The following is a 25,521-nucleotide window of genomic DNA, read 5'->3' as shown; positions in this document are numbered from 1 at the left end:
CAAAACACTGATACATGCAAAATTGGACAGCTGGTGGCACTAGGCTAGGCAACTATTTTACCATACGGTTGTATGGGCTACCATAAAGAGTGGAAGAAGAATAAGAAAACTAACGGATACAATAGGTGTCTATTCGCACCTTCAGTGCCTGGCCCCTAATTAGGATTTCTACAATGTGTGGGTTTGAGTAAAAAAGCAAGAATTTTCCCTCCCATTGGCACAGTTTTTAAAATATATATCCAGAGATGGGAGGTAACGACGTACAAATACTTCATTACTGTACTTAAATTGATTTTTATGGTATCAGTACTTTATTTTTCTAACAACTTTTTACTTTTACACCTTACATTTTTACACAAATATCTGTACTTTCTACTTCTCACATTTTCAAACTAGGCTCGTTACTTTCGTTTTAATCTGTATTTGGTGGTGTCTCGTGCTAGTTCGCATAGATTCACAGACACAACTAATTTTTTTTATATTATGAGGACCAGACAAGTAATTTGGCAAATATCACTTTTTTAAAAAGACCAAGCTTCTGCACACATACACACTCAAACACGCAATCCTATAGACTAAACACGTAAATTAATGGCAAGAATGCATTAAAGGTATTCGGTTTTCAGTTGGAAATTTCAGCAGTTCCTAAAGTAATAATTAACAATTTTTACAACGGAAGTGATTCAATCAGAAACCAACTTTAGCTCGATAAGAATTTTCCTATAGTCACTGTGAAGCTGTTTAGAAACAATATGTATTGTGAAAAGCACTATATAAATGAAGATGACTTGACTTTAACTTGAGTAAAAAAAGTGCAGTCAGTATTTTAACTTTTACCAGAGTCTTTTTAAACATGAGTATCTGTACTTCTACTTGAGTGAAGGATGTGTGTACTTTTGCCATCTCTGTATTTATCTTATCTTGAACTTGATGGGAGCTACAACCTGAAACCAGTGCAGAGAGATAAACAGCGCTGTGACATTGGCTCTTTTACGTTTGTTGAAGACCAGTCGAGCCACTGCATTCTGAATCATTTGAAGAGGTTTGATTGCACATGTTGGAAGTCCAACCAGAAGAGCATTGCAATAGTCCAATCTAGAAATAACAAAGGCCTGGATGAGAAGTTGTGTTGCATGCTCAGTTAGGAAGGGACTGATCTTCCTGATGTTGTACAGTGCAAACCTGCATGATCTTGCTGTAGTAGCAAAATGGTCTTTGAAGGTCAGCTGGTCATCAAAAATTATTCCAAGATTCCTGGCCAAACTCTTTGGGATTATTGTTGCTGAACCTATAGCTGGTTGGTGAAATTGTGCTGTACTGATGAAGTCACTGGGAAGACAAGAAGCTCTGTCTTGGTTGAGTTGCAGGTGATAAGAGACTTAAGCCGAGTTCATACTGCACGATTTTAGCCCCGATTTTGGCTCGCCGACAGGTTTTGAGAAATCGCCGACAAATGCCCGAAATCACAGGCAAATCGGTGCTCGTTCACGCGAGTGACAATCACGCAGTGTGAATGAGCAAAGACGTGATCTGAGAGAATCGCCGACGAGTCGCCGACACCCGTGAGATATTTGGCATGCTAAATATCTGGACCTGTGGGCGATTCAAAATCCTGCAGTGTGAAAAGTGTTCTGACTGAAAACTACATCGGCGATGACCGACAGCCAATGAGAGAGCAAGATACAGAGCAGCGAAGAGTTCGGGGAGGAGTTATAGACCACAACATCAGCAAGCATTGCTTCGTTTCAGATAAACATTACAATTTTATCATACAGAAGCAAAGCATAAACATTTGCTTGACCATCAACAGCAGCACATTGAAAAGTTATATATTTTGCTCCAACTGTCGTTGCAGAACACATAATCCTTGTTCCTCGCGTCTCCCCAAACATTTCCTTCTCCATATTCTTCTTTTCTTGATGTTGTTTTCGCTGCAAATCAGCGCACAGGCAATTCGTATTTCAAGCTTCTTGCGGGCTACTATTTTTAATAATATTCCCACCGTGTGTCTCAGTCAGCTCCCTAGTTCAGCAGTCAGGGCACTGATCAGGGTATCAGCCACATTCACTTTCATTATATACTGATTCACGACCTAGGGAGCTAGGGAGCTGATTGAGACACAGGGCCAGTCTCACGTGAGAACTCTGGTCTTGCGCGCGTTGTTTCCTTGTCATGTCTTGCGTGTGTTTGGTTGTGAAACGTAGTTTGCGTGCCAGACAGAGTTGTCGGCGATTCTTCCTATTGTAAAGTCATGCAGTGTGAAACCTTCTGTCGCCGATCCATCGTGCAGTATGAACATAGCAGCGACTGAATGCTGGCCAAGATAGTCATGCAGTGTGAAAAGAACAGTGACCCGACTACTTTGAAAATCGTGCAGTCTGAACTCGGCTTTACCTCTGTTCTTATCTCTGTTCCTACATATACACAACATGGAGAAGAGAAGTGGTCCAAGAACCGATCCCTAAGGTATACCTCGGTGACCAGTTAATGTGTTTTGCGTGCCTCTCCTCCCCAGGCAACTTTGAAAGACCTACCTCCACCAGCAAAGTGGAGTTCCAGTGATGTGAGGGTGGACAGAAGGATCTGATTATTAATGTTGAAAGCTGCAGATAGATATAGCAGAATGAGAATTGATGATTTGGTATCAGCTATTGCAATTCATAGAGCTTCAGTAACCGACAGCAAGGCAGTCTCAGTTGAGTGGCCGCTTTTAAATTTGTTGTTCTGTAAAAGGAAAAATGATACCTAGTTGAAAATAACTCGTTCAAGTGTTTTTGCTATAAATGGGGGGAGACAGGTCTCTCTGGCTCCACCTACTACAGTAGCCACGCCTTAAACCGTCGCTATAGGTTGAGCTAGGAAGAGACTGATGGATCTAAACGGACCGCTCTCAAGTGTTTAGATGGTGCCTGAGGGACTCAAATGTACACATTTGAGGGAGATAAACTCATGAATGGCATTCTAATAGTAGTCAATGAACAATAACTTGGGTTAAGAGAATGCATTTTAAAGGTCCCGTTTTTCGTGTTTTTTTGAAGCTTTGATTGTGTTTATAGTGTGCAATATAACATGTGTTCAAGTTTCACGTGTAAAAAAAAAACTGTATTTTTCACATAATTTACTTATCTGTATACCACTGTTTCCACTGTCATAAAAACGGGCTGATGACTTCCTTGTTCTATGAAGTCCCTCCTTCAGAAATACGTAACGAGTTCTGATTGTGCCAGCGGTTCCTGTGTTGTGATTCGACAGCAGTTTAGCGAACCTTGCCCGGAAAGGTCACGCTTCTTACCATAACGTGGAGATGCACGCGCTCAGTGTTATTGTAAACATGTCTTTAATTTTACCCTATCAATTTGAGCCGGAATCAGACCCGGTGATTGGACTGCGGGATGAAAATAACAGCGTTTCGACGAACATGGCGACAAACACACTCTACAAACGCAACTCTTGTGTATTCCTGTGGGCGGAGGTTAGTCAAAAAACTGTTTTAGTGACGTCATTAAAGAAGGAAGTAAAGGGATGTAGTCCAAACTGGCCGTTCGATGTAGGCGACTTCTGTTAAATAAAATATCTCGCTTGGCATTGAACTTTGAGCTTTAAAATTTTACAGATTTTATTTATACTCTAACAACAACATTACACACTAACTAAAGTTTGAAACATGGGATCACGAAGAACGGGACCTTTAACATAAAAATATTACATATTTAACCTTTAAACATCCCCAATACACGTCCTTTGCACAAGTTTGCACGTCCTTCCAAAAATCTTAAATTTTTTCCAAGGCATGCTTGACATAAAAACAAAAAATAGATTGCTGTTTTACAATATGAGCTGATGTTGGTCCACCACAGTACATCTCAGTGCTACTACACGTTGATTTAAAAAAAAAAATAAAAAAAATTTTTCAAACTGCCTCTGGCATTTTAGAAAATAAAAAGGCAACCACGTCAACTATAAACAAGAAGGCGGCGCTTGTGCAGTCAGTTGATGGCGGTCACACTGCTGGGTTAAGCGAAAGAATAACCAAGGCCTGATTTGGCACCCAACTGAAAATCCAAGGTTGTTAGTGCCCCCATGTGGTGGAGATATAAAGCATAGTCCAGGATCATTATTAAGTATTAAAGTTTATTATGAGTTTATTTCACTAAGTGAATACACATGATATTTAAATACATTATTCTTTTGTTTTGAATGACAAAAAAATATATTAAATATATGCTTTAATATTCAATTGCAGAGTAAAAACTTTTATGAATTTTGCATTACAGTTGTAGGCCTACTTTTTTTAGTCTGTATTTGTACAACAGTTCAAAAGTTTGGGGTTGGTTAGATTTTAATGTTTTTAAATTAAGTCTCTTATGCTCATCAAGGCTGTAAAAGTTAGTACAATTTAATTGTAAAACATTATTATTAAAATACTTTATTATTAAAATACATTACAATGTTATATTAATTTCATGGTGGCAAAGTTGTTTTCAGGATCATTACTCCAGTCTTCAGTATCACATGATCATTCAGAAATCATGCTGATTTGCTGATCACCAAACATTTTATACTATAATCTTATAAAGTTTAATATTGTGTTTGATTAATATTGTGAAAACTGTGATGTTATAGTAACTGTCCCCACACTTTTGAATGGTAGTGTATATTTTTATCATCTTACAATGAGAAATATAATCAGTCTGTAAATTAACCTCAAAGAATCTCTATTAAGATCTAAAATGTATTTGTTTATCTTCTTATAAAAGGATAAGAAAAAGAATCACAGTCTGTAAATTAACCTCAAAGAAACTCTATTTAGATCTAAAATGCATTTAAAAATCACTATAACTGTACAATACATCTAAAAATTACAGTCTTCACTAAGGCTTGAATGAGAGTCTAGACTCAGGGTGCCTTTACTGTCACATAGAACGTAATGCTGTGAGGAAAAATTTGTAGTGAATTCTGAGCATTCCTCCTTTTGAGCCAGTAATGCTGTTAGGCTGACAGGCAGTGACTCATTCACTATTTGAACTTACCCTGAAACTGGTTAATCTGGCTATGCTGCAACCTGATCCACACATATGTGTCACCCAGACTCTGTATAATTATTCCTCAATAGTTTCAGCTTCATTGTGCCAGCATGAGTGCAAGTAAAGTGACAATAAACTACCATGATATTGCTGACATACAATATGCACACATAAGCAAATACAGATTTGCCTACAAAAAAAAAAAAAAAAAAAAAACACTATCACAAGGCTCAGAGTATACATTTGATTTAAACTGAATTGTGTTGTTAATTGTGCAAAATCGGTTTCAATCAAAAAACAAAACTGTAAATGATGCATACATTATTTGTTTTAAAACATCCACCCCACCCATTATCCAGTTTGTCACTGGTCGACAGAACAGATAGTGCCGCCACATACTCATTGATCTTTTTGTTCAAACCAACAGAGCAGTTTCCAGGGAAATCAACCAATGAATGGGTTGCGATTGGTGTATGACATCAAAGTACAGCAAGAGCATTTTGAAAGCATATGGAGCCATCTGCTCTCTAATCGTTCTCACGATACTTTGATGTCATACACTGATGCGGTCTACGCAGTGCATACAGGTAATGTGATGTACTGAATGAACATTTTATCTAATTGCATAGTAGTTAGATGAAAGCAACTGGTTATTTTGAAAAAGCTAGCTGTATAGCTATAGTTAACGTCAGTTATTTTTTCCTTAAAATAGCAACATTTTATGCAAAATTCACTTTTAAAATGATTTCATTTATAATGATAAAATGAAAAATGTGCCATAGTTTAATGGAACATTGCTGCCATCTATTGGAAAACAAACACTTTTAAAATTAATTTTGAAAAAACAGTATGCCAGAGAAGTGCTCAATGAATACATGTTTTGTGCATTAATGTTAGATGTAATTACTCTTGCTATTCGTGTTTAGGCTATAATGTGGCTTAGGTGCTATTTTTGTATAGTTTCACCATTATCAGCTTTTTATTCAGTGGTGGAATTGGCTGCAATGCCGGGGGCACCAGGTAAAACCTTGCCTAGGGCAGCAAATTGGTCAGGGCTGGTCCTGATAAGTACAAGAGCATATTACTTGTATTAATTGTACATTGAGAATACATAAAGGCATTTTGTTCCTTTTATACTACAATGGCATCTCAGTCTGGCTTGCCAAAACCCACCTGCACTTGAATCATCTACAGTTATATTAAAGGGTTGGTTCACCCAAAAATTAAAATTCTGTCATTTATTACTCACCCTTGTGTCGTTCCACATCCGTAAGACCTTCATTCATCTTTGGAACACAAATTAAGATCTTTTTGATGAAGTCTGAGAGGTATCTGTTCCTCCATAGAGATCCAACTTACCACTCCAAGGTCCAGAAAGGTAAGAATAACATAAAGTACTCCATGAGACTCCAGAGGCTTAAACTCAATTTTATGAAACAATGTGAGTGCTTTGTTTGTGCAAAAAACAAAACAAAACATAATTTACAAATTAATATTATCCAAAGCATGTTCACGCAACAATGTCAGCTCTTGCCTGAACACAAAACGCATGCGTCGTGATGCTCTCGTGAACACTCGCGCATGTGTGTTGAGTAGATGCATGAGTCTGAACACAACACGCATGCGTCGTGATGCTCTCGTGAACACTCTTATGGATGTGAAACGACATGAGGGTGAGTAATAAATGACAGAATTTTCATTTTTTTGTGAACTAACCCTTTAAGCTGCTAAGTTTGAAAGACAGTAGTGTTTTTTAGTAGCGGTTTGCATCGTCGTAAGAGCTGACATCCATATCAAAGAAGTCCTCGAGTTTCCACTGTAGAGTTTCAAAGGTAGGTCTGTCTGCAGGGACATTCTTCCAGCATTCGACCATGATGTCATACAAAAATTTGGGGCAGTTTAGAGGACATGGCATCCTGTAGCCTTTGGGCAACTGTTGGACCACCTGAAAGTTTGTCATGGCTGGAGAAAGAGAAAATCAACATTAAAACTCTTCAATGCTTTGACAAGGTCAAACATGATGATAGTATGTTAGTATGTTACAATGGTTCTCAGCTGGGTCGCAGGTCTGTTCTGATACAGTCGAGGTGAGGTCAGAAGGGAAAAAATTAGCAATGCTAATGCAAATAATAAAATGAAACTAATCAAATAGAGAGGCTTATCAACTTTTTAAAAAGGAGGTAAAAACACTCCGTCTCTTGTTGTTGAGGTCAGCGGCAATGCATCCAATCAAGCTCATATTACAGTACCATGATTAAAACAATGGCTTCCATCCTGAACCTTCAAGAACACCTTTACTAATCAGCGGGTTCAATGTAGTTAGGGTTTAGGGGTCGGTGTAGGAGAGGGCTTACAGGATAGGGACAAATGATGTCCTAATACCACTGCCATACATTAATCTCTCTCAACAATATCCAAATCAAAGAAGTCAAATAAAGATATCTAATTTCAGAGATGAATCAGACTCAAAGGAATTGACTCGTGTCTGTCAGAGTCAGTTTTTTTTTTTTTTTTTTCTACTAGATTGTATTATTCCAACAGAACTTCACCTCAGCATTATCAACATCCCCAAAAAGTGCAATAATATATTAGAAAGACGTACTTGGATAAGGCATCTGTCCAAAAGTCACAATTTCATACAGCAGGATCCCAAAAGACCAGACGTCAGATTTGATGGTAAATTTGTTCTCATGAATGGCCTCGGGTGCAGTCCATTTCACTGGAAACTTGGTTCCTTCTTTGGCCTCATAAACATTCTCACCACTGTCCTCATTGTCCATCTAAAGAGCACATGCAGTGAGGAAATTAAAGGTACAGTTGTTGTATTCTTTATATATAATCAGGGCATACACTACTGCAGTGGTTCTCAACTGGTTTGCAACAGAACCCACATTTCATATTGGACATCAATTAGTTATTGTTTATTGTATAAAAGTAAACAAACATGTCCTTAAAATGAATTGGATAGAACCTACAGCATGCAAATTTATTGAAATTACATAAACTGAATAGGAAAATAAATGTTTTATAAATGAATAAACAACAGCAGAGGTTTGGATTAACACTGGGCCAAATACTGAAAAAACTGACCAAATGCACAATCTTTGATGTCACAGCACAAGATATGTGAAGAATTTACTTCTCCCTTTTAAATGTTGCTAAGGTTATTTATAGTACTATGTATTAGTTGCTTGTTATTCTTTGCATTTACTCTAAATATACTTTCCCTGCTGTCCGCGACACTATCATGAGAGACATGTGAGCCATTTTTGGGTTGCAACCCCCTGTTTGAGAACCACTGCCCTACAGGCAAGCTGAGAGGTCAAACCTTTTTTTATATATATATATATATATATATATATATATATATATATATATAAAGATTTAGACTATTTCTCACCAGAAAAACTCGTGCCAGGCCAAAGTCGGCAACCTTGCACACATTGTTATCTCCCACCAGAACGTTCCGAGCTGCAAGATCTCTGTGAATATAGTTCTGCAACTCTAAGTATGCCATGCCAGCTGCCACTTGTGCTCCCATTTCTATCTGATCAGACATTTGCAGAGAAGCACCTCTGTCTTCTGTATGAGAGAAAGAGAGAGATAGAATAGGCAATAAATACAGTTAACACACATCCGATGTGTGGTAGCAGATGTGCTGACAAATGAAGTGGGCCTCAATCAACAGGTTTGTCTGAATCCATGACCATGATGTGGGTCATAACCTCAGCAGCACTGTCAGAGAGAACAGCGTTTTGCATGCTTCTTTAGTCAAGTACTCTAATGCAGTGGTTCTCAAACCTGTCCTGGGGACCCCTCACCACTGCACATTTTGCATGTTTCCCTCATCTAACACACCTGATTCAACTCATCAACTAATTAGTAGAAACTGCAAGAGTTGAATTGGGTGTGTCTGATGAGGGAGACATACAAAATGTGCAGCGGTAAGGGGTCCCCAGGACAGGTTTGAGAACAACTGCTCTAATGCATTAAAAATTAAATATTTGATTGCTCAAAAAATATAACCTCAAAAGTAGGACATTTAAATTGCTTTATTTACAAATTAACTATAAGCCTTATTAACCTCAAGAACCTATGGATTGTTAATAACCTTTATGAAATACACAATTTATATAATATATTATAATATGGATAATTCAATAAAAAAAATTAAATAAAAAATTAATAACAATAAAAAATTATTCTGGGCCCTAAGAATCGGTCCCACCTTTCCCCCTGTGTCTACACTGTCAAACCTAACTATAATATGAATAATTCAAATAAATAAAAAATTAATTAACAATAAAACATACTCTGGGCCCTAAGAATCAGTCCCACCTTTCCCCCTGTGTCTACACTGTCAAACCTAACAATCTACTAAATAAAAATGAGTTCATTGCACTCAAATAGTACTGAAAGTTATGTGAACTCAATAACTCAAGCAGAACTCAATTTGAATTAGTTATAGCAAATTTGTAGTTCCCAGCATGATAATTGGTTAATAATTATATAATTAAGTGACTAATTAAGTGATGGTTGAGCAGAATCACTGAAGGGAAGAGAAACATCAAGAACAGAAAAAAGAGAGGAGACAGAACAAAACAACTACATCTGACGTTCCATCCAGAAGAGAAACAACAAGAACAGAAAAGAAGAGAGGAGACAGAACAAAACAACTACAACTGACTTCCATCCAGAGCCTTAAAGATGCAGTAAGCAATTTTTCAAAATCTCTGCTGAAAAGTTGTTCAGGACCGAGCACCACAATAAACATGTAGCCAATCAGCATTAGGGGGCATATGATGGTGGAGGAGAGAGTGAGCAAGAGGGAGATTTAAAGAATGCTGCAAACATTACAAAAGCTGCAAACATTAACTGGTGCTCAAGAAGGCAACATGATGCATTAAGAGCTGGGGGTGTAAAATTTTAAATTTTCTTATTTTGTTTTAACATCATATTTTTCCATTTACTACATTTACTACCCTTCAGAAACAAAAGGCATTTTTATGATCCCTCTTATTTTCATTAAAAAAAAAAAAAAAAAAAACATTGCAAGGTGTATGTAAATATGACCACAACTGTATTATACCTGTTACTAACTGCATTCATGATTGACATTTAAATTATGGCAATAAGGAAGCATCATGGCCAGTGTAAACTGTGTTCCTCCCTCTCTCCATCTCCTTGTCCGTAAATGCCCTTCTGCCATCAAAGCAGTGCTTTATGGGTAATTAAGCCATAAAGGTTGATTTCTCAGAAAAGTGTAAACATTGTGGCTCTGATGTGAAATTTAAACATTTGTTCTGTTTGAGCGCCTGGCCAACCCAACAAGCAATATTAACTCAACCAATTGTGTTTTAACAAACAACCTTCAATGGCTTATTATTTTTATATGACGCCAACAGCAATATTATAAATAACAAATGTTCAATAAATAATTAAATGTATTATCCATAATAACCACAAAAATAATTCTCCCATATATTTAATTAAACTGACACACCTGTGGCCTGTTGCACAACGCCAGTTTCAGTTTCTTCCCAGGTAATTTCAAAATTAGTTTGAGCAAACTCTGGTTTTTCAGGCTCATGAAGGTGGATTGGTTTTTAGCGGATTTCATTGTTATGGTAACTTACGCTACACGGCTAACCTGCTCCAGAGCAGGTTTTGTTCTGGTTTAGAGATAGCAGACCAAAACTCAACCAATCAGGTGGGAGTAGTGACCTGTATCTGATGCAATAAAGTCAAGTCAAGTCAAGTCACCTTTATTTATATAGCGCTTTTTACAATGCAGATTGTGTCAAAGCAGCTTTACATTGATAACTGGTACATAAATTTTGGCTGCACAGCAGCTCTTAAAGAATAGTGTCAATGCAGGCAGATCAGAAGCACTGTTGAATAAATGTCAGGAATACTGCTGAATATCAAATGTCAAGTCAAATGTCAAGTGTCCCCAACTAAGCAAGCCAAAGGCGACAGCAGCAAGGAACCCAAACTCCATCAGGTGACATCAGGTGGCATAAAATAAAGCCACTCCCCCTGCATCTCTCGCTCCAAATTAAATCAGTTTACAGTGAAAACATTTTAGAGACAAAATTGCTCATCTTTTGCTGTTAATTATCTATTATATTTATATGAAATAAATTATAATTATGCATAATTCATATGATATATTCATAATTATTATATTAATTGACAATATTAAACTTTGCTTTTAAATGAAAACAAATATAATACATTCATTAATATATAAAGCTTTAAAACAAGCTTACATATATTCTTTTGAGCTCTTTGTGAAGCTATATAAATCATATGATATATTCATAATTATTATATTAATTGACAATATTAAACTTTGCTTTTAAATGAAAACAAATATAATACATTCATTAATATATAAAGCTTTAAAACAAGCTTACATATATTCTTTTGAGCTCTTTGTGAAGCTATATAAATTATAAGGCCTATTTGTTTTGATTCACATGCATTGATATAGTTTTCTATCTTTCAGTTGCCTTCTCAAACATTCACTGCAGCAGCAATGTTTATTCCTACTTTGTAAATGCATTTAATTTCATGATATTTTTTCATAACAATCTTTTAATCTTCAGAAGAGACGTGAATTGCGTGGCTCTCTCGCGAGAACTGAATCAAAAGGACGTTCTCCATGTTCTGTGTGATTGGCTGTTTGCTGCACGTGTCACACTTTCAGGTGCATGCGCTTCAGAGTCAATCGCAAAACTCTGGATTAAACCTGAGTTGACAGAGAATGTTTATACCAAGGTTTGTGAGCTTGTTGAGCCTGATCTAAACCAGTTTGAATTTATCTGGATTTGTCATCTCCAAACCTACTCTGAAACTCAGAGTTTGTTCAACTAGCTTCATGCAACAGGCTACAGGGAATGATCACAGAACTAATCAACTAGAAAAACTACAAAGGACTACAAAAATACAACTATGGCACATGAGACAGGAAGTGAAACAAAAGTCCAAAGACAAACACAGAGAATATGACATACTGTGTATCAGAACAACTTAGAATTCAACATCAGTTATTGTATAAATCACAATTACAGCTGATGCCATTAACTAATTATGAAACTAATTATGAAACAACCTTCCCTTTTTGTCTGCTCCTGTTGTGTCTATATTTTGTATTTTATATTGTTTTTTTGTTTGTTTGTTTGTTTGTTTTTTGTGTATAATTGATATATAATTGATTTTGAATTACTAAATACTTTGCTAAATACTTTAGTACATGCAGGTGTGCTTGTGCTTTTGTTAACTAGCCTAAAAATATCAAATGTTTATAATGTAAATAATTATAAAATATAAGAAATATATTACATTATATATTTCTCTATATATGTGTTTATACTGCATGAGTAAATGTATCTGCAATATATTACACATGCAGTACTAAATCTGATCACATATACATCTATATATTATGAAGTGTATTACTGAATATAAAATTACATACATTATGTTATATTAGTAATATATTGTCACATATTTTTCAATATATGAAAAGTGGCAATTCCTTATGTATTATTCAATATATTGTAATATTTTATCACAATACTGTAAATTATATTAAATCATTTAATATATTGATCATTCATATATTGGGAAATATATTTTCTTTGCGTAAGGGAAATACCTGACAATTATGATTTTTGACATAATTGTGTTTGAGAATTGTAGCATGTGCAAGTGTGTCTTACTTTGCAGATATTCTTGAAGGCTTCCGTGGCTCATGAGCTCTGTGATGATGTAGATGGGCTCTTCCATAGTGCAGACAGCATATAGCTGGATTAGTTTGGGGTGACGGAGTTTCTTCATTATCTGAGCTTCTCGCAGGAAGTCTTTTGGATCCATAGTTCCTATAGCACATACAGAAGACCTATAACAAGCCATCTGCATGTATGTTTGGAGTTGTATGTCTATCATACTGTACATATGTGTGTCCATCTTATCTCTGTTTGTGTGTGTACCTGGTTTGAGTGTTTTGACAGCAACAGCTGTTCTGCCATTCCATATGCCTTCATAGACCTCACCAAACTGCCCCGCTCCCAACTTCTTCAGGAGTTTTACAGAGGAACGCGGGATCTCCCATTGATCCACAGTGTTATAAGATAGACCATGAGTCTCTGGAGCAATTGTCTAATACACACACAAACAAAAGCAAGGAAATATGTATTGATTGAATATTCATTTGAACACTGAATTGAATAACTCTCTGGCATACTACTCTAATTGGTCAGTTGCTCTAGTATTCTGCAGTCAAATACTTTTGTAAATGTTTCACAATTGTCACACTCTTCAAACAAAATCAAAGAACTATCTCAAATTAATACCTCATGTTATTTATTTATTTTTATGTATGTATTACGTGAGAAAATGTAGTCTTTCTCTCAATTAATATTTATTATTTTTGCAAAATAAACCCTTCAAACTTTTTTCTTTGACAGAAAAAATTATCAACGCACTTTTTTGCAGGGTTCTGCCAAACGAACACAGAGGCCATCTTCACGTGTGGAGTAGTGCTCCACTAGTTCTCTCAGTGTAGGAAAATTCAGAGTCCTTGACACATAATAGCCACCATTATCCAACTTTCTGATCTTATAATGCTTCACTTTTCCATTGTCCAGCACTGCAAAACAGACAGAAGCACATCAAGAAAAGAAAAAAAAATATGGAAATCAATGGGGTCCCATCGACTGTTTGGTTACTGACATTCCTCAAAATATCTTCTTTTGTGTTCAACAGAAGAAAGAAATTAATACAGGTTTGGAACATCTTGAGACTGAGTAAATGATGACAGAATTTAAATTTTTGGATAAACTATCCCTTTAAATCACTCGCCAATGGTGGCAACTCTCAGACAGGTTGTAGCCTAAAGCTTTCAGTGGCAATGTGGCAGATGTGGTGCGCTGCAAATTCAAACGAGAACCAATCAAAAGCATCAGAATAGCATTGTTTTGCTAAATGGACTTTCAATGGCAGGAGACATTGTGTATATCAAAAAAGGCAAAACAACCAAATAATATAGTGCTGTCAATCGATTTAAAAAACTAATTAATCACAGTTTTTTTCTGTAATTAATCACAATTAATCACACCCAAAATTAATTTTAATATATTTTTATATTGTAATTATTTCACATTTAATCTCCAAATTGATGTAGAAACAACATATAGACAGAATATTTTAAATATTTTATCTAAGGTAGGAAATATACAGAAACTGAATACATTTATGCTGCTGTCACTTTAAGACTGGCCACACATGACGCGGATCTGACACACCCACTATGTCCTCACAAATCTTTACAGTCATTTAAGGGTAGGGACACGAATCCGTGTATCATTCATTCAGTAGTAGAAAAATGAGAAAATGGCTCCTTTTTTGTTTTTAGTTTGTTTTTAAAAAAAAAAAGAAGAAAAAAAAAGAAAAACAAGAATTCAGCTTGATTTTTCGTTCATAGGTAGAAAAACGAATTTGACAGCTTGATTATTCGATTTCTACATGTGGGTGGGAATTAAACGCCCCAGATCCTCCGTTGCTGCAATTGTATGGATTCTTAACGTGTTTATTGCAAATACATTTATTCTTTTTCTCATCAAACAACCAGAATAATGAATAGCTCGACACAACCTGTACCGGAGCACCGCCTAGACAGGGCTTTCTTCTGTGTAGACTAGCGGTTCTCAAAGTGCCAGGGGGCCCATGAAATAATTTGTTATATAGCCTACAGTCTGAACTGTCATCATAGCAAATTTGGAGTCTCTAACTCAATCCCTTAAGCACCACCAGCTGTCCAAATTGGCACTCACATTTATGCTAATAACTTTTGAATCGTAAGGGCTAGAAACAAAACTCAAGCTGATTCAATTGCACCCTATGACGTCATTTTCTGTCATGAAAATTTTTCCGCCATTTAGACTTTTCTGAAAAATCTACTCTTTCGAGCTCCTCCTAGGTCGTTGATCCTATTTTCACAAAAATTGAACCAGATCATCTTTAGACCATGCCAACAAAAAATTATCGAATTTAAGTTGATTTGACAAACCGCTTTCAAAAACGCACAAACTAACTGTATGTAGCGCTTGCGAAAATAGACATAAGGCTGTATCTCCTCAAGGTTTGGGGCAGCGCCACCTTGTGGTCAAAAGTTACAATGAAATGCTAATAACGTTTGAATAAATTAACCTATTGTACTGGTCTTAATAGATTCCTTGGGTCATGCTGAGAACATAGATACCAATAGTTGCCCGAACTTCCTGTCCGCTATTTTGTTTTTCTTTAAAAACCTACTTTTTCAAAGTCCTCCCAGACCGTTTGTCCGATTTTCACCAAAATCGTATCTCATCATCTTCAGACCATAACGGCAAAAAGTTATGGCTTTCGCCTTGATAGTCGAAACCATTTTCGTATAACGCAACGAATTTGAGGCATGATGCCAAAATGACTTGAGGCTGTATCTCTGCATTTTCAGCTATTTTGCCTAGAATCATCATAATAGGTCTTTAATTGCTCATTGTTGCAGTTGGTCTGATGCTCCCAGTCTTGTTGGGCATGACTTATCATGGCTTCTTTGTGCTTGGCCCCTTAATGGCTGCTTGCATCTATATTTATAATCTTTTTAAATATACCACCTCAGATTTATGAAATGTTCACCTGTTTGTCAAGTTTTCGTCATGTTCTGACAATAATGAGTAGTTTAAAACCACAATTAACTGGTTTCTACAATTTTCATTCAGGAGCAAAATTCTGCTTTTAAACTTGACAGAAATAAAGATTTGACATTTATCGTGATAATTATCAATACTGACTAATGAAAAACTTCATTATGATAATTTTATGGGTAACACTTTAGTATAGGGAACACATATTCACTGTTAATTACAACCTTTCCCTCAATAAATTCCTAATTTACTGTTCATTAATAGTTAGTATGGTAGTTGTTAAGTTTAGGTATTAGGTAGGATTAAGAATGTAGAATAAGGACATGCAGAATAAGGCATTAATATGTGCTTAATAAATACTAATAAACAGCCAATATTCTAGTAATATGCAAGCTAATAAGCAAATAGTTAAAAGACCCTAAAATAAAGTGTTACCATTTTTTTAGGTTATAAATTTCATCTGAGAACAAAGTGCACACTCTCAAATTTGGAAAAATAGTGGCAACATTTCATTGCTGGACTGAGGAATTAGGCTGAGTCTAAGCTATGCGTAGTTTATGGCTGATCTGTGTTACAGGGAGTGGCACTGAAAGATCAGGACACAGTCTAGTGTTAATGAGTTGGTGAGTAATCACAGATCAGCTACTTTTAGTCACATGTTGGTTGACGACATTGGCTGTTGCTATAACTAGGCACCTTGGGCAGAGTCCTTATCACAAATTTACCTCTCATGATCTTCAAATGTCAATCTTGTTAAAGATTATGAGCAAATAAAAAATAAAAAAAACATGTGAAATGACACAAAGACTCTGGAATGAGGAAACACTTGTTTATCTTTCTTGTCACTAATCAGGAAGCAGATTTTCCAGCCTTGGTTTAAAAAAAACACATTTCAAATTCTTTAACTTAAGTTGTGCTTTTGATGACAGCTAAATCTTTTAACCCAGCATCCACATTTTAGCATGAAATAAATACAAATTACTCATAGTGGTAAGATGAGATGAAAATAATGATAACATCATGCCGATTGCTGGCATTTATTTAATCGATAAACAAGTGAAAATGAGTCGTTACATGGGCAGAAAATATTTAGGCTTTATCACTGGTCTTTAAATCTGGAAAAAGTTTACATTGAGTAGTTTGTGGTAATAAATGTAACGGTTGACACAAGAAACAGACATACTAGGATTTGTTTAAAATGTGCTATTCTGGCTAATGTTGGATGTATTTGTTCAAACAGGATCTTGCTTCTTTGTGTATTTCCTGTGCACTCAACATTTTTTTTTTTTAATTTTTAAAAACTAAAGTGTTAGCAAAGATATGCTGATACATGTGAAGCTACGGGAAATAACAGATCATGTGGCCATAACCAGCAAGTTCTGCAGGTTTGAGTTCTGAACAAAACAAAAGTATGTAGTATGTACTAGGGCTGCACGATAATGGGGGAAAAAAAAAACTGACATTGCAATATTTTGTTTTTCTGCAATATATATTGTGATATGAAAACAGTTTCACTAGATGAATAGCTCTATTTGGAAAGAATTAATCATTCTAGAATGACTGGGGTAATTTTGTAGGGGAGTGAATCTTCATAGAAAATAATAAACAAATTACAAGCATAGATAAATACAACAGAACAAAGATGAAAATAGAACAAATGAAATAAACAGTGCTTTTTAGTCAATGTTTTTCAGGGTGGTCAAAATAATCAGATGTAAATTAAAACCACATAGTCTTCACTGTATAAATTAAACAATCTACAAAAGTGGTCTGTGAACCTTCATATAATTTGTTTTCTCGTTTTTGCGTTCTGAACGGAAAAACGAAGAAACCGTTCATTTTATCACATAATCGACCCTTCTCATGAACATAAATAAACAAACCTCATGTCATTTTTTTCATATTTTTATTTTTGTTTTCATCACACTTTGCTCTAATCCGCCAAATGGAAAAACAATATAAACCAAAATGGATAAACAGCTTGAATATTAAATCTCTACATGGGCGAGAATAAAACGCCTGTTGGTCAACCAAAGATCAAGCCGTGCTGTCATCAGTTCTCAGCTCCACTCAACAGAATAGTCTATCTGATACATTTATACAGATTATTACAGAGTTTATTGCAACTACATTTAATCTCTTTCTCATCAAACAGCCAGAACAATAAATGGCTCGACACAGATACAGAGCTTTCTTCTGTGTACACGTAAATTTGTGTGCCGAAAATTAGTTTATAATATTAAATATTAATTAAAGGGCTAGTTCACCCAAAAATGAAAATTCTGTCATTTATTACTCACCCTCATGCCGTTCCACACCCGTAAAAGACCTTTGTTAATCTTCGGAATGCAAATTAAGATATTTTTGTTGAAATCCGATGGATCTGTGAGGCCTGCATAGCCAGCAATGACATTTCCTCTATGAAGATCCATAAAGGTACTAAAAACATATTTAAATCAGTTCATGTGAGTACAGTGGTTCAATATTAATATTATAAAGCGACAAGAATATTTTTGGTGCGGCAAAAAACAAAATAACGGCTTATATAGTGATGGCCGATTTCAAAACACTGCTTCAGGAAGCTTCGGAGCGTTATGAATCAGCGTGTCGAATCAGTGGTTCGGAGCGCCAAAGTCACGTGATTTCAGCAGTTTGGCGGTTTGACACGCGATCCGAATCATGATTCGATACACTGATTCATACCGCTCCGAAGCTTCCTGGAGCAGTGTTTTGAAATCGGCCATCACTAAATAAGTCACTATTATGTTTTTTTGGTGCACCAAAAATATTCTCATCACTTTATAATATTAATATTGAACCACTGTACTCACATGAACTGATTTAAATATGTTTTTAGTACATTAATGGATCTTGAGAGAGGAAATGTCATTGCTGGCTATGCAGGCCTCACTGATCCATCAGATTTCAACAAAAATATCTTAATTTGCGTTCCGAAGATTAACGAAGGTCTTTTACGGGTGTGGCACGGCATGAGGGTGAGTAATAAATGACATTAATTTTCATTTTTGGGTGAACAAACCCTTTAACGCTGCATCTGCTGTCACAAATACCTACCTATCTGGCACGTCGCCTGTTTTATTTAGCTGACCGAACTCTTGAAATCTGTGGGCCAAAACTGTGCGACGCACTGAACAGCGCGGAGAGAATGTATTTACACTGTAGTGAAGTGCAGAAGCAGCAGTCCTGACAGTTGTTTTGAGCAATACACTGAGGTTTTTTCATTAACACTAAATATTAATTGATGTCACTCAAAACAATGATTTTTTTTTTCTTCTGCCAGCTAAACTTCTAAAGCAAAGTCACATATCATTGTGCGACTCGGAAGCATAGCGCACAGAGTAGGCTAGTGGGTTCAATTCCTGAATGAATCCGAGTCTTTGAACAAATCAGTTGAGGGAGTGATTCACAATACTATAAATTATAAAAACATATTGTGTGCATTAAGTTATTAACTACAGAGCTGTTTAAACACTCACAGACATCAACAATCGGTGCATGAAACGCAACAATTGTGACATGCTTCATGTCAGCAAACAAAACTCATTCATGGCTCCCAGCATGCATTGCAGCATGAATATTTATCTATGAATTTTTTTTGATTGTCACCATTCGTTGAGGTTTGTATGATGACTGGTTGATGTCTAGGTTTATCTCAACTTCTGCACAAGAGATTGTAGCATTTTTGGAAGATCTCATACAGTGAAGATGTAATGCTGTGAGCTGTTTAATCATCCTCTGCTGAGATATTTAGAGATCTGAATGTCTTCTTTTATTTGCAGTTGATTTCATCTAAGGCTGTGGCTGGAAGTCAGTTGTAGTTTCTAATCTTATTTATTTTTCCTTCAGTGATTTTGCTTGTCAACAGCAGGTGTTCCACTGTTTCAGGAACATCATACTAACCTTTAAAGGGTTAGTTTACCCAAAACTTTAAAAATTTAATTTCTGTCATTACTTACTCACCCTCATCTCGTTCCAAACCTGTAAGACCTTTGTTCATCTTCGGAACACAAATTAAGATATTTTTGATGAAATCTGAAGTGTATATATATATAAACTTGTAGAAAGCAACGTAATAACAATATTCAAGATCCTGAAATGCATTAAAGACGTTGTTAAAATAATCAACGTGACTACAGTGATTCAAACTTAAAGGATTAGTCCACTTTTAAATACACTTTTCCTGATAAATTTACTCACCCCCATGTCATCCAAGATGTTCATGTCTTTCTTTCGTCAGTCGAAAAGAAATGAAGGTTTTTTTCAATGGCTACCAACAGATTGAAGGTCAAAATTACAGTTTCAGTGCAGCTTCAAGGGCTTTGAACGATACCAGATGAGTAATATGAGTCTTATCTAGCGAATCGATCGGTCATTTTTGAAAAAAATACAACCGTTTATGCTTTATAAACAAAATATCGCATTGAACGTACTTTCCGCTTCCGCATTCTTCATAACACTTACGCTGAATGTCCTACGAAGGCGTAGGACATTCAGTGTCTCATCAGTGTACAGTGTACTCATCTGGTATCGTTCAAAGCCCTTGAAGCTGCACTGAAACTGTAATTTTGACCTTCAATCTGTTGGTAGCCATTGAAATCCACTGTAAAGAGAATAATCCTGGAATGTTTTCCTCAAAAACCTTCATTTCTTTTCGACTGACGAAAGAAAGACATGAACATCTTGGATGACATGGGGGTGAGTAAATTTATCAGGAAAAGTGTATTTAAAAGTGGACTAATCCTTTAATGCTATGAAACGACGAGAAGGTTCTACTACTAGGTTCTACGTCAGAACGGAGGCTAATTATTGGCCGGCTCCTACGTCAGCATCACACTCATGCGTCATGGTGCTCATATGAACAGCGCTGGCCACTGAACTAACCCTTTAAATTACACTCTATTAACATTAAGGAAAATGGACATTTTTATGTTCTTGGAATGTTACAAATCAACATTCCTATAATGTTGAGTTGTTAATAAAAATTAAGTTGAAAGAATGTTTCAGGGACATCATCCTAACCTTAAAAAAACATTCCACTAACATTAAGAAAACTGGACATTTCAGCATTCTCATAACCAATAATGAATTTCTGGAAAACATTCATAGATATAAATTTTTTTTTTAGCTAGGTACTTGCATTTAGGGCTGTCACGGTTCCTTGATTAAATCTTGATTACTCGAATTTAAAAAAATTCTTGATTGCAATTTGCCCATGTCGAATTAAACGGCAAAATACCTCAAGTGTTTTTGGGTTGCTTATAATGTTCATCTGGGAACATGTAGAGTTGCTACTACTTAAATGTTTCAAATGATAAGCCATATATAGGAATATTAGGGGGCAGCCCAAGTATTTTTTGTTCAATAAAACCATGATCATTTCCTTTTGATACTTTATATGAACCAATTATCATTGCCTGATTGTCATTATACCCATGTATTTTAAGTAATTTTAATGGCTATTGTTCACTTAAGTCTACTTTTATTACCAGAAAAAAAAATGAATCAGATTACTCGATTAATCGTCAAAATAATCAACCGATTACTCAATTACCAAAATAATTATTAGTGACAGCCTTACTTGCAAAGACACCAATCTGCCAAGTCATTTCTTATAACATAAGCCAAACGATAACTTTGAAAAAACATCTTCTGATTCGATAGCAATAGTCCTTAAGAAATTTTTTTTATTATTTGATGTCAAAAAACAACCCCATAATAACTTTTATAGTTTCACAGCTGCACATGTGAAAATTATTAAGGAAATAAAAATAGGTTAATGTACCTGAGAGTGAGAGTTCCCCTGGCTGGCTTTCACAGTTTCTGATTAGAAAAGCTCCATTCTTGTTTTCTTGAGATGTTAACATCTTCTCAGCATCCAAGCGCTTTGTTTCTGGAAAATACCATCTGCAGTGGAAGAGCAGCACAAAGTTATTTGTGTTGGCATCAAAGGTTGTGCGTCCAATCAAACTCTACATCAATTTGGTGTAAATTGACCTGTCACTTGGTAAAATGGCTAACACAATATTTAGTAATGCAATATTTAGCCCAGTGTTTGTTTCATATGTTAGGCTGGTAATTCACACTACTGCTGTTGTTTATGAGTTTACAAAATTGTTACTTTTCCCAGTCAGTGTATGTCATGTTAAGAATTTGGCATATTGTTAGGCCTATGCAGATCATGATAACTTAATACATTAAGTGTTTGCTTTTAATGGACATTTTAGTTTACTTCTGTACGATTTATTAATATGTTGGTTGCCATTTCATGGGTTCTGAAATTCTAAAGTAAAGCCAGTTGAGAACCACTGGGGTAATCAAGGGTACAGGTCTAGATAATAGTTAATAGTTAATAATAGTTGGCATGTTCAAACAAAGACTATGAGATTCTTATTATATCATAAACTAACCTTTGATCTCCTCAGTGTTTATGATTTTTGACATATACACACTGCAGAGACCTTGTGTCCATTAGGTTCTAGTAGTTTCTAAGTAGTGTCTAAAACTTCAACATGAATCAGACAGCTGAAAATTTGCTGAGACATGATGACACGTCACACACCAGCAATGAATTGTAATAAAGTCTTGTCAAATGGCTTCATTCATTTGACTGAAAGTATGTCAAATCCTTACAAAACAAATTTACACTCAAAGCACATTACGTAGTTGGTGGCAGAGCTGGAAAAACTGGAAAGTACATACGTCAGAAACTATTTACTGTGCTAAAGTGATATACAAAGCAGCATACTAGCCTTAAGTGAGAGATAATATCACACACAACAAATGTTGATCATTATCAGATATACTAATACTGACAGAGAAAGACCCCTTTTCAATAACTCAATTACAAGTCTAGAATAATAAATTTAAAGTTTCATTTGAACTTTTTTTTTTTTTTAAGGTGTGAATGTTTTTTATCGATTTATGGCACCTATGTAGCACAAAGCTTAGGAATCATTAACAGGCTCAGTACTTCCTGGTTGTCTACTGAAAATTAACCAGCTTCCCTTAAAGAAATAACAGACAATGCAGAGATAGAATCTGTCAGAATTCTGATAAAACGTTGTCATTAATTACTCACCCTCATGTTGTTCCTAACCTGCAAGACTCGGACTTCATTAAAAATATCTTAATTTGTGTTCTGAAGATTAACAAAAGTCTTACGGCTTTGGAACAACAGTAATTAATGTGAGTAATTAATGACATAATTTTAATTTTTTGGGTGAACTAACCCATCAAGGGCATATGTGCACGCAATGCAAATACAATACACTGTTATACATTAAAACAGTGCTTCTCAAACCTGTCCTGAGGACCCTCAACTATTGCATATTTTGGATGTCTCCCTCATCAGACACACCCAATTCAAGTCTTGCAGTCTGTACTAATGAGCTGATGAGTTGAATCAGCTGTGTTAGATGAGGGGAGACATTCAAAATGTGCAGTTCTGGGGGTTCCTCAAGACACTGAGGACATGTTTGAGAATCACTGCATCACAATACGGGTTATACAATTAATGCTACTTCATACAGTGCCAGTTGTACTGCTGGTTAAAAAGAGATGACTAATTCTATCTGATGTGATGGCTGTCTGTGATTTTCTTTTTAGAAAGATCATGGTAAATAAACTATAATGTTCATGTTCAGGTGCGTTGAGAAAGGCAGATCATTCTGACCATAACTCAGGGATTCAGGGAAATCCCTCAAAAAAAAACAAAAAAAAAAACATAATGTGATCCCTGTCCCCCAACTAATCTCATCTTTAATAATCATAAATTACATACCATCAGTGGTACAGATATATGAAATCCCTTTAAAAATGTTTTTTTTTAAAAATTGATATAGGCTACAGTTTCAGGGTTTGCTCTAAAGAGCCACAGAAACTTACGGTTCAGCATCGAGGCTTTCTAAGGGTGCAACATAGTTAGCAGGAATGTAGCCCTCTTTGTTTGCTGAAATCCCGGTGATTCCTCTCGCGAACCACCAGTCATCGGTTTTATCGAGGGGCTCCAGTTTATCCCCTGCTTTAAAACTCAAATCATCATCCGTACGCGCCGTATAGTCGTACAGCGCAACGTAAACGTAGCTGGGTTTCTCTACAGGTTTCGGTGGTAACTCTCTGTTGGGCGCTTTCGCAAAATCATTTTTTATCACTTCAATATGCCGTTTCTCGGTGGCAGGTGAGGTATTAGTCGCAGGGTCTCTGAAACACGAGAAAGTGTTTTGACAGCACAATAAAACCCTTTCTCTCAAGTCTTCCATCGTGAAATTGTTCATCAGTCCCATATGTGTAGATCAAGTTCAATTGAAGCAGTAAATCGCATTTCAGTGATCCATAGGGTCCATGTTATCCTAGTAATTGTTGAGTAGATTTGAGACGAAGCGTTTCGTCCATTCTGTGAGCTTGAGAAAACACTTTGACCGGTGACACTAGATAGTGACACAGCCCTGTCGAGAGGGAAGAAGGCGATTTATTGCTTGCAGTCAAAAATCTGTTTGCATTTCCTGGTCACATTATTCCTCAAACACCTTTCAAGATCATTCTGCGCTCCGCGGTCCTGTCAAGGAAATGTCGTTTTACAGAAACGTATTATTTATCTTTAAGTTCAAACTTGAGAATTGATGTTAGAGTTTGTAAAACAAATTGTCGTGCTAAACGGATAGGATTCTGAGACGGGTTGTTTCTTCCAAACGCCCTCAGGCCAGAGTCTCCAATTGCCGCGCCACCTATACCTACGCAATGAGTATTCCAGTGTACAGGCAGCTAAATGAAAACACGACAAAATAAATAAATTAAATCAAATGTCGTTGCATGACACCAATTTGTACAACTTAATTGTAAAAAATCAAGCAATTTTAGGCTACTAAAACTATGTTTTGTTTTGTTTTTAATTTAGAAACTCCTGATTAAGATAGGCCTACACTGATTTGTTTGACCATTGAGGTAACCAACTTAGAAACAAATGACAATCTTGTTTCTTTCTAGGAAACATAAGGGACACTTAAAATATTTGTACTGTACCACATAGTGTAATTGTCAGCAGCTGAGTAAAAAATTCTCTTTTTGCCTGAATTAAATGCTAAAATTATTCTCAAACATAAACTCATTTGTTTTGCTTATGAAGAATTTAATTCTAAAAAAAAGAATTTTAATGTCATACTAAAATACTAAAATAGTCACTATAGATTTGTGACAACAAATATGAAGAACAGATTTTGTTCTTTTAAGGCTGTCCTTTTTTATACTTTTAACACAGTCGTAATAAGTAATTTTTTATAAACACAGCAACTGATTAAATGTACAAATGCTACTTATACAGTAAAAATTTTTTTCTTATATGCGTTACATTTTTATGAAGCAAACAAAAGTGAAAAAAATCACCTGATCTTTTTTTTTCACTAATTTTTCCCCCGTGAGTAGGCTACTTCTCTCTTTTTTTCATTTTTCGTATGTGCCATGAAGTAACCTACAGTTTTGTAAAATTTATAAAATGGTGTGGGTTACTCTTACACACATACACACACACACACACACACACACACACACACACACACACACACACACACACACACACACACATGATACACTCACATTTATACATCAGTCTTTTAAGGCATATATACATGCAATTCATTGCAAATCAATGATAATTGAGAGATGGAAAATATTCCCCAAAAGTTGTGTCATTTTTGACATTTACATTAACATGAAAAAATGTGAAAAGAATGTTTATATTTAACATACAAAAATAATGAATGAATAATCAAGTAAACCCAAGTTGCTTCAGT

General features: G+C 35.7%; 1 protein-coding gene across 1 annotated transcript; it reads right to left on the bottom strand.

Moving 5' to 3' along the window:
- Window positions 1-4,111: 4,111 nt before the first annotated feature.
- frk (fyn-related Src family tyrosine kinase) lies at window positions 4,112-24,465 on the bottom strand. Its single transcript, XM_048206173.1, has 8 exons — window positions 23,621-24,465; window positions 21,519-21,640; window positions 13,517-13,680; window positions 13,022-13,190; window positions 12,752-12,910; window positions 8,425-8,606; window positions 7,627-7,804; window positions 4,112-6,986 (listed from the first exon to the last, which is right to left on the bottom strand). Exons 1-8 carry the CDS (start codon window positions 24,016-24,018, stop codon window positions 6,778-6,780), a joined length of 1,581 nt encoding a protein of 526 aa, XP_048062130.1. The 5' UTR covers window positions 24,019-24,465; the 3' UTR covers window positions 4,112-6,777.
- Window positions 24,466-25,521: the final 1,056 nt, after the last annotated feature.

The sequence above is a fragment of the Megalobrama amblycephala genome, linkage group LG11 (assembly GCF_018812025.1).
Source record: "Megalobrama amblycephala isolate DHTTF-2021 linkage group LG11, ASM1881202v1, whole genome shotgun sequence".
Classification (NCBI taxonomy): Eukaryota; Metazoa; Chordata; class Actinopteri; order Cypriniformes; family Xenocyprididae; genus Megalobrama; species Megalobrama amblycephala.
Note: the sequence above shows the minus strand (reverse complement) of the source record. Positions and strands in the feature narration are given on the sequence as shown.

Bases quoted from the DNA above. Each gene is read 5' to 3' on its own strand.
- frk (XM_048206173.1), bottom strand. From the start codon at position 24,018: ATGGGACTGATGAACAATTTCACGATGGAAGACTTGAGAGAAAGGGTT. The intron at 13,681-21,518 runs GTACATTAACCT...TCTGTTTTGCAG, and splicing joins AGGGGAACTCTCACTCTCAG to TGCTGGACAATGGAAAAGTG. The intron at 13,191-13,516 runs GTGCGTTGATAA...TGTGTGTATTAG, and splicing joins TGGCAGAACCCTGCAAAAAA to ACAATTGCTCCAGAGACTCA.